The following is a 9949-nucleotide window of genomic DNA, read 5'->3' on the forward strand; positions in this document are numbered from 1 at the left end:
ACTTGGCTTCAAATAAACTTGCATTCTGCATCCTTTACTACCTCAAATTCATGAGCTAAAATAAGTACCACCAACAACAGAGCCAGTCTACAAGAAGTAGATAACATCACAACAACAAAGTATGTTCAGAACTTATCCAGTTAAACAAATCAACTAACAACTATTAAGAGTAAGCTGATCATACTACACAAATAAAATCACAGTTTCTATTCTCCAACAACCATAATGAATTTAATGCCTAGAGTTGCTTCCAAACCACCAGAATCATCAACATAGCTGATCATTAATACTTTACATTGTTTTTTAATAGACCAAACAGTGCCCATCAGAAACTAACCACAAAAATAGTCCTCAATTCAAGACAAAGACAAATAAAATCTAAAATACCTTTGCAACATTATTGATATTTGCATCAGAAGGGAAGCAACTCTCAACCTCTTTTGTATATGCATTCATGCATTGTAAGTCTGCTTTTGTATATGCATTTCTTTTGTAATTCTGCATTAGAAAATCACCAACTCAAGTAAATGAACAATTCTACAACATAGTTCGTACTAATTTCTTGAGGCCCAAATTAAACATCAAAAGAAAAACAAGCTAAAGAAACATCCAAAGCAAAAAAGCATAAACATCAAAGGAACTTAAAATACAAAAGAGATAATTAAGAATCGAAGGTTGAAATTCATAATAATCAAAAGATCAAAAGGAAAAAAAATTCCTTTAAATCACATCAATGGCTATAGTCCTCTTAACAAATACCATCTGGTTCAAAACTTGAGGTAACAAGGAGTACTAAAGTCCTCTTAGATGCCTTGTAACATTTCCATAATAAGTAATCTAGAGGTCACAAATCCATCACATAAAATATTGGAAGAACCTTGTATCAGGTCAAGCATGGCAAGCTCATTCTCAGAACTGTTAAAGACAAGCACAAAATAAAGGGTTGCAAAGTGTTTGTAAACAAGACGCGAGTCCTGTAGCAGAAAGAAAATACCAATCCCCATAGTTCATTTGAAGGAGAAGTTAAAGCAATTTCGATACAAGGAACCACATAAAACTAGTTTATCTGTTATAACTTATTAGCATTTGCCAGTCTCACTAATCAACTAGCCTAGCCCACTCTATAATTGCACTACAACTTATTGAACAATACCAACCAACATTCATTTTGACAAGTTTCTAGCTTCTCAAAGAATCATCAATTCAAGTACATTCTAAACACAAGTACTATAAGAAAATTATTGGATAAGGAAATATTACCGAACCGAAGATGGACTCAGCCTCCACGAAATTGCTGATGTTCTCAGCTCGACTGCAAAGTACTGTACCAAAACAGGAAACAAAAGATATCAAAATAGAAATACAAGTTAAAGAAACCATAGTTACAATAGTGGAAATACCACTGACCATTTTAGTAATTTACTAAATTCTAATTGGAAATATTAAATATAGAATTGCCAACCTCCATAGACGCTGCGAATGAGCTCCTGCTGCTTCTCTATGGGCTGGATTCATGAATTCATCATCAGACAGATCATTCGATAGAAATGGCCCACACAGTACAAAAAAATCAACACAAATCCCAGAAAGGGACCTGAAAATCGTAGAACTTAGCAAACTGAGGCTTGCCCTCAGTATTCATCACCATCACCGACCGTATCATGGTAGCAAACCGTGCTTAGTCAAACTATGTTTGCCGTCAGGATCTAAGAAATTCTCGTGCAGAAGCCTATATTTTCTAATACAACTATTATCAAACAATAATACATAAAACATAACAATTAGAAACTATAACGACTGACACGGTTCTGTGGAAAAAAATTCTTATAATTGATTGTTAAGGTAAACTATCAAGTCCTACAAAAATCTTATAATGTGCGCAAAACATAATTAAGAACATAATTATATAACCAAGCAGTAACTGATGAAATGTTGAAACATGTGCGCAAAAAAAATACAACAGATGAACAACCTTCATTTTCAGACATTTCATTCTTAAAACACACTTCCTCGCTACTTGTTATAAACAAAAAAAATTATCATAAGAGTGAAACTTTACTCCTACCTCATCACCCTTTGTAAGTAGTTCTGCAAATTGAGTTAAATCAAATTAGAAACAAAAATTATCAATTAAGAGAGCTTTCCCCCATCGTTAACCTTCCTCCTTCTATTCCTTTTCTATATTATATTGTTTGAAGCAGCTGATCCATCCGGCAAACTGGAATCATAATAACCAGAAAGTGGCTTTTCGAATCCTCAATTGTCTTCAACAAAAGCACACCAACGTCAAATTCCAGTTAAAGAAAAAAAAAGAAAAAATCTCTACATCTCTCATTACATAACACACATCATCAACATTTTCAAAAGAGAGAGAAATAGAGAAATAGTGAAATAGAGAAATGGTAAAGACCAGTCTAGGTCTTCTCCAATGAAAATGTCGGTCCCTAAGGAATTCAAGTAGTGATCTCCGATACTATCCATACCCTGACGAACGACAGTGTTATCCGGTTGTAGCTTTAAAAAAGAGGAAGATATTATGAGTGCTGAAATTTCAAAAACGTAACATTCGCTTGAAACACATCATTACGCTTCATTTATAGGCAACCGACTTTGACAATAACGAAAACCTGCAAGCAAGATGAGAACGAAAACAAGAGAGGTTGGAGACTTTAGTTTGAACGAAAACCAAGGGAGGAATTTTTTTGACCTTGTGCGTGAATGAAATCATCGAAGAGTGAATGTGGGGAGAGATTGATTGGAAGAGAGGATCGAATGAGGGTGGGTGGGGCTTGGAGGAACGAAAACTAAATCTGATAAAAATGAAAGGTGCGAGTTTGGGTGCAACGACAACTGGAAGAAACGCGAAATAGAACGACCTCGCGCGATAGGCGTTGATTGCACGAACACCGACGAAGGGAGAACGATGGTGAATCTAAATGTTGACGACTAGGTAAACGGTGGGGTGCAAACCGATGAAAACGCCAGAGGACGACCAAAAGAAGATGAAGAGAAGGTTCATGTGAGAGATTTAGGGCGACCGCGAACAACGAAGATGAAGAGAAGAGGAAATTGAGGGTCTAGATTGGAAGAAAAGGAAAATTGGGGGTTTAATTTTTTTTTTTTTAAATGAAGTTTGTTTTTTATTTAAAAAGTTAAAAGAATTTAGTTTTTTTTTAAAAAAAGAAATTATTTTTTATTTTTTTCAATTAATTTAGTAATTCTTGACGTTTCTGAAACGTCAAGTAAAATTCTCTTACTTGACGTTTTAAAAATGTCAAGAAATTTTAAAATTTCTCAATCCCCGTCTTTTCATTAAAATTCTTGACGTTTATAAAACGTCAAGAATGTAATCAATATTTCTTAACGTTTCTAAAATGTCAAGTATAATTACATATTATTTGACGTTTGAAAAACGTCAAGAATGTCGATTTATAATAAATCTTGATGTTTTAAAAACGTCAAGAATTTAGAAGATAATCCTTGACAGTTTATAACAGTCAAGAAAAACATTCATACTGCTCGACGGTTTAAAACCGTCTAGAATTCTAAAAATTGCCTCCCCTCCGCCTTTTCATCAAAATTCTTGACAGTTTTCCTATTAAACCACATCTTTCTTGACGTTTTTACCAAAAACCGTCAAGAAAAGAAAAAACCAACCATCAAGAAATGGTCTTTTTCTAGTAGTGTTGATTCTGGTTATACCATTCATGTTTCCAATACGATGCAAGGATTCCTTACGACCCGAACCACAAACCCAAATGAGAGATTCATTTTTATGGGAAACAGAGTCAAAGTTCCAGTTGAGACTATGGGAACCTATCGTTTAACTTTAGATACTGGACATCATTTAGACCTTTTTGATACCTTTTATGTTCCTTCTATTTCTCGTAATTTGATTTCCTTGTCAGAACTTGATACTTCAGGTTATTACTTAAAATTTGGGAATGAGTGTTTTAGTTTATTCAAACAGAACCTTTTTATTGGTTCTGGTATTCTTTGTGATGGCTTATATAAATTAAAGCTTGATAATGTTTTTGCTGAGAGTTTGTTAACCTTGCATCATAATGTTGATACTAAACGTGGTCAAACTAATGAATCGTCAGCTTACTTGTGGCATAAACGTTTAGGTCACATATCCAAAGAAAGAATTAAAAGATTGATAAAGAATGAAATTCTTCCAGATTTGGATTTTACTGACCTTGGAATTTGTGTGAATTGTATTAAAGGAAAATAAACAAAACACACAGTTAATAAAGAAGCCACAAGAAGCTCACAGCTCCTTAAAATTATACACACTGATATTTGTGGACCTTTTGATGTTCTATCTTTTGGTGGAGAAAAGTATTTTATCACATTTATTGATGATTTCTCACGTTATGGTTATATCTATTTATTGCATGAGAAATCTCAAGCAATAGATGCCTTAAAAGTATTTATAAATGAAGTTGAAAGGCAATTAGATAGAAAGGTGAAAATCTTAAGATCTGATAGAGGTGGTGAGTATTATGGAAAATATGACGAGAATGGACAATGCCCCGGTCCATTCGCTAAATTCCTAAAAAGCCATGGCATATGTGCTCAATACACAATGCCAGGAACACCACAACAAAATGGTGTTGCAGAAAGGCGAAATCGTACATTAATGAATATGGTTAGAAGCAAGTTAATTAATTCATCTTTACCTGTGTCCTTGTGAATGTATGCATTAAGAACCGCTCAATATTTATTAAATAGGGTTCCTAGTAAGTCAGTTCCAAAGACACCTTTTGAACTGTGGACAGGAAGGAAACCTAGTTTAAGACACCTACATGTTTGGGGTTGTCAAGCGAAAGTAAGAATTTATAATCCACGTGAAAAGAAACTGGATTCAAGAACAACCAGTGGTTTCTTCATTGGTTATCCAGAAAAATCAAAAAGGGTATAGATTTTATTGTCCTAAACACAGTACGAGAATAGTTGAAACTGGAAATGTAAGGTTTATTGAGAATGACATAACTAGTGGGAGTTTGGAACCGCGAAAAGTGGAAATTCAAGAAGTGGGTAGAAATTCCTTCATCTATAACTTCTCAAGTTGTTGTTCCTGTAGTTGTTGACTCTGTTAACAATCCACAAGAACAACAAATTAATGGTCAAACACCACATAATGATATTGTAACAAATGAACCTGTAACTGAAGGACCATAAGAAATAGAATTAAGAAGATTTGTAAGATCAAGAAGATCAGCTATTTCTGATGACTATTTGGTTTATTTGCATGAGTCAGAATTTGACTTAAGCATTGATAATGATCCAGTTTCGTTTTCACAAGCCATTAAAGGAGATAATTCTACCAAATGGTTAGATGCCATGAAAAAAGAGTTAAAATCTATGAATGATAATGAAGTTTGGGATCTTGTAGAATTGCCTAAAGAAAGTAAAAGAGTTGGGTGTAAATGGGTCTTTAAGACCAAACGTGACTCAAATGGCAATATTGAACGATACAAGGCTAGACTTGTTGCCAAAGGTTATACTCAAAAAGATGGCATTGACTACAAAGAGACTTTTTCTCTTGTCTCGAAAAAGGACTCATTAAGAATTATTATGGCTTTGGTAGCTCATTATGATTTAAAGCTTCATCAAATGGATGTGAAAACCACCTTTCTAAATGAAAATTTAGATGAAGAAGTGTTCATGGATCAACCAGAAGGTTTTATGGTTGAAGGAAAGGAACATATGGTGTGTAAATTAAAGAGGTTAATATATGGACTTAAACAAGCTTCCAGACAGTGGTATCTTAAGTTTAATGATACCATCACATCTTTTGGTTTTAAAGAAAACATCGTTGATCGATGTATATACCTAAAGATCAGTGGGAGTAAGTTTCTAATTCTTGTTCTATATGTTGATGACATCTTGCTTGCTACAAATGACTTTGGTTTATTATGTCAAACCAAAGAATTTCTTTCTAAAAACTTTGAAATGAAAGATATGGGTGAGGCATCCTATGTGATTGGAATTGAAATATTTCGTGACCGAACACATGGATTGTTAGGATTGTCTCAAAAGGCCTATATTAATAAAGTTTTAGAGAAATTTAAGATGGACAAATGCTCATCAAGTGTAGTTCCAATTCAGAAGGGAGATAAATTTAGTCTCATGCAATGTCCAAAAAATGAATTGGAATGAAATCAGATGGAAACTATTCCTTATGCATCTATTGTTGGAAGCTTATTGTATGCACAAACTTGCACTAGACCAGACATCAGTTTTTTTGTGGGTATGCTAGGAAGGTATCAAAGTAATCCAGAAATGGATCATTGGAAAGCTGCAAAGAAAGTTTTAAGGTATCTGCAAGGAACAAAAGATTATATGCTTACTTACAAGAGATCTGATCATCTTGAGGTGATTGGATATTCAAATTCAGATTTTGCCGGATGTGTGGATACAAGAAAATCCACTTTTGGCTATTTGTTCATGTTAGCTGAAGGAGTAGTTTCATGAAAAAGTGCAAAGCAGTCTATTATCGCTGCATCCACTATGGAAGCTGAATTTGTAGCATGCTTTGAGGCTACAGTTCATGGTTTATGGCTGCGGAACTTTATCTCAAGACTTGGAATTGTCGACAGTATTGCCAAGCCGCTGAGAATTTATTGTGATAATTCTGCAGAAGTTTTCTTCTAAAAAAACGACAAGTATTTTAAAGGTGCTAAACATATGGAATTAAAATACTTTGCCATTAAAGAAGAAGTTTAGAAACAGAGGGTGTCAATTGAACACATTAGCACTAAACTTATGATTGCGGATCCACTAACTAAAGGATTGCCACCAAAGATGTTCAATGATCACGTTGAACGTATAGGCGTCAGTAGATATCATCATTGAGATCAAGATTATGTTATTTGACACTTTGAGCTCATTTATTTGTTGTTTCTGATTTTATCTTATGGTTCTGTTCTTATGATTAGTATATACATAAAAGAATTATGTAAACCAAACAGGACATCATCGTCTTTGATAAAGACACTTATTGTTGGACCATTATTGATTATCTTTATTATAATCATGTTAATAGAAGAACTATTTCAGTGATACATGGAAGGGAGTATGTTAATGCAATGATGTATGACCGCCATGATCCTTTAGTAGTTTCTTTGACTTGACACGATATGTTATGAAGTTTAATTTTGCGCATTATGTCTATGAATGTATATGGTAAATAATGTCAATGGGCCAAGTGGGAGAATGTTAGATTTATTCTTAAATATAATATTATCATTAATGTGGTCCAATTGCATTATGTATTATTTATTCTTTTTGGGTTTATTATTTTATTAGGCCCATTAGGTTAAAAGATAATGCTTTAATTTAACACCACGATGGATGGTGTCTATAAATAGAACCTTAGGGGTTGGTCCTCTCACTGCCTCATTAACTAGTTTATTCTTCCCATCAAGAAACTTAAATTAAGTCTAAAAGGAAGGCAAGTGAGAGAAACACAATTTCTCAAGAAGATTATTCATTGATCAAGGTATGTTGTTCTTTAACTAATTTTAATTTGTAAAGTTGTCTAGTTCAAAGATCTTGGCATTTATCGTTATATACAATGTTAAGGTTTATCGTATAATCATGAAACTAAAGTTTACAGGTGCAACTTTAACGTTAGAAAGGTTAGATTTCATTGGTTTGTGAAGGATAGGATAAGAAGGCTAAGAGAACGAATCATCTGTACAAAAAAAATAAAAATACTCATAAAACTATCCATCCTTTCTTGTTTATAACAACAAGAAACCAACCAAAAGGAGAACAAAACTTAGATAAGTGAACAACCTCACATGTTATTTCTCACATTCTTATGAAAGAATACTTCAGTTGAGAGATGAACAATCTCTATAAAACTTGCCTCAAACAATTACAAATATGATAAAGAAAGAAGAACCTTAAATTTGGTAGTGAGTCATATCTTCTATGAAAAATTGCTCTCTTCATAGTAAATACAAAATATAATGTATTATGAATACAACATATCTTTTAACCTCCACTTTAACTAGGAATAGTAGCACGGATAAAGTTAACCAAAAAGAACTAACCAAAAGAAGATGATTCAAATTCCAAACAGAGGGAGTTATTTTTTGTTAGAATAAATACTATAAATCTATATAATATATTAACCCAAAATCATTCATGCCAAATTGTCAAGAATAAGTTACATACCAGATTCCAAAAATAAGTTGCATACCAAATTCCATCTCTGACAAAATTAATGATGACTGTAAGATGAACTTGTCTTCCTCAATCAAAACCCTGAATGTTTTTAGTGACATCTTTCTCTTGATGGGATTCAAGAAAGACTGAGAGCTTATTGTTTTGGTATATTGGGGACCATAATCGGAAGTTTCTTTATATACTAGTTTAATTAGGATCCCCATTAAATCCTAATCAATCTAGGAATAGGCTTCTACCCATTTAGTCCATACTCAATTAGGAATCCTAGGCCTTAATTAAATAGATTACATAATAGGTCTAATTAAATAAAATAACCTAATGTGATAAATTATTAATTTACATACATAGCCCACACTTTAATTATACGTATTATTTAAATACGTCTAACAATCTCCCACTTTGGTTATGTTTGTATTCCTGATATAATTAAATCACATTAACTTTAAGCACGCATAAACAGGTCATAAACAGGTTATAAACATGTTACTATAATAATAGAATTCATCTTTAGTTCAATCTGGTCCATCTCATGCATCAACATGGAACCAAGGCGGCTTTTCTCACTATCCTTGTAACTAAACCTTCCTTCATTACCAATTCTAATACATTCAATGACAGAGATCAAGTATGGATGGATAGTATGGAAACTACAAGCAAAGTGATCTAGATCATACCTGTTTCTAATTGATCCAAATTCTTTAGTTAGATTATTCTTAAAAAAGACTTTATGCTAAACTGCATTTGCAAAATTGCATGCATGATAAACAATGTCAGATAATAAAACATTAACCATCAACTTTATTCTATATAGAAAATAAATAAATTAAGGTCAAAGAACATCCTTAATAACAAACTCCCATTAAACCATGGAATCAGAAAATTGACTAACACCAATATAAGCAACACGCTCATGGAAAACTTCAATAGTGTACTTTTAGTCAATGAATCTGTCACCATAGAGTTTGTTCTTTATGTGTTCTACCAAAATTTGACCACTATGCACTCTTTCTTTCACAACTAGAAGCTGCTTTGACTTTGTATTGCTTCTGTTGCTATTGGAATACATTATTGTTGAGTTCTTGTCACAAAATAATTTTAGTGGTCTTTGCCAACTACTATTTACAGCCTAGTGACAAAATTTCGCAACCATATTCCATAACTAGATGCCTCATAACATGTTATAAACCTCACATCTATGGTAGAAGAAGTCATAAGTGTTTATTTAACACTTTTCCAAAATACAAATCCTTCAACCAACATGAAGTTATAGCCTGAAGTGGATCACAAAGTGTATTGGCATCCAACATAATCGAAATTAGAATACCAAAAGATCTTCAGAGTTTTTGATCTCTGATAAGTTAGCATATAATCTTTTGTTCTTTGTAAATACCTTGTAACCCGTTTGGCTGTTGTCCAATGATCCATCATCAAGTTGCTCAAATATCTACCTAACACTTCAATTATGAATGCAATATCTAGATGCGTGCAACTTTGAGCATACATTAGACTTCCAACAACTGATGCATAGGAAACCTTTTACATCTCCTTAATCTCGAGTGTGGTCTTGGGGCATTAACCTAAATGAAATTTATAATCTTTAGCAACATAGTATCTCCTAGTGCACAATCTTTCATGCCAAATCTACTCAAAAAATTTCAATATAGTTCTTTTGTGATAATCTCAAAATACCTTGAGAGCAATCTCGTAGTATTTAAATTCCTAATACTAAAGAAGCATCACCAAGATC

The 9949-nt window shown here is 33.1% G+C and overlaps 1 protein-coding gene across 1 annotated transcript; it reads right to left on the reverse strand.

Annotated features, from left to right (window-relative positions):
* Nucleotides 1-206: 206 nt before the first annotated feature.
* LOC103502239 (AP-3 complex subunit sigma-like) lies at nucleotides 207-1829 on the reverse strand. Its single transcript, XM_008466104.3, has 6 exons — nucleotides 1595-1829; nucleotides 1463-1505; nucleotides 1261-1322; nucleotides 849-974; nucleotides 388-498; nucleotides 207-332 (listed from the first exon to the last, which is right to left on the reverse strand). The coding sequence occupies exons 1-6, from the start codon at nucleotides 1661-1663 to the stop codon at nucleotides 207-209; spliced, it is 537 nt and encodes a 178-aa protein (XP_008464326.2). The 5' UTR covers nucleotides 1664-1829.
* Nucleotides 1830-9949: the final 8120 nt, after the last annotated feature.

This window comes from Cucumis melo, chromosome 12 (assembly GCF_025177605.1).
Source record: "Cucumis melo cultivar AY chromosome 12, USDA_Cmelo_AY_1.0, whole genome shotgun sequence".
In the NCBI taxonomy this organism is placed as follows: Eukaryota; Viridiplantae; Streptophyta; class Magnoliopsida; order Cucurbitales; family Cucurbitaceae; genus Cucumis; species Cucumis melo.

Excerpts from the sequence above, each read along its gene's own strand:
- LOC103502239 (XM_008466104.3), bottom strand. The coding sequence starts at position 1,663 with ATGATACGGTCGGTGATGGTGATGAATACTGAGGGCAAGCCTCAGTTT. Across the intron at positions 1,506-1,594 it reads CTAAGTTCTACGATTTTCAG|CCCATAGAGAAGCAGCAGGA; the intron begins GTCCCTTTCTGG and ends TCATGAATCCAG. Across the intron at positions 1,323-1,462 it reads CATTCGCAGCGTCTATGGAG|TACTTTGCAGTCGAGCTGAG; the intron begins GTTGGCAATTCT and ends GTTTTGGTACAG.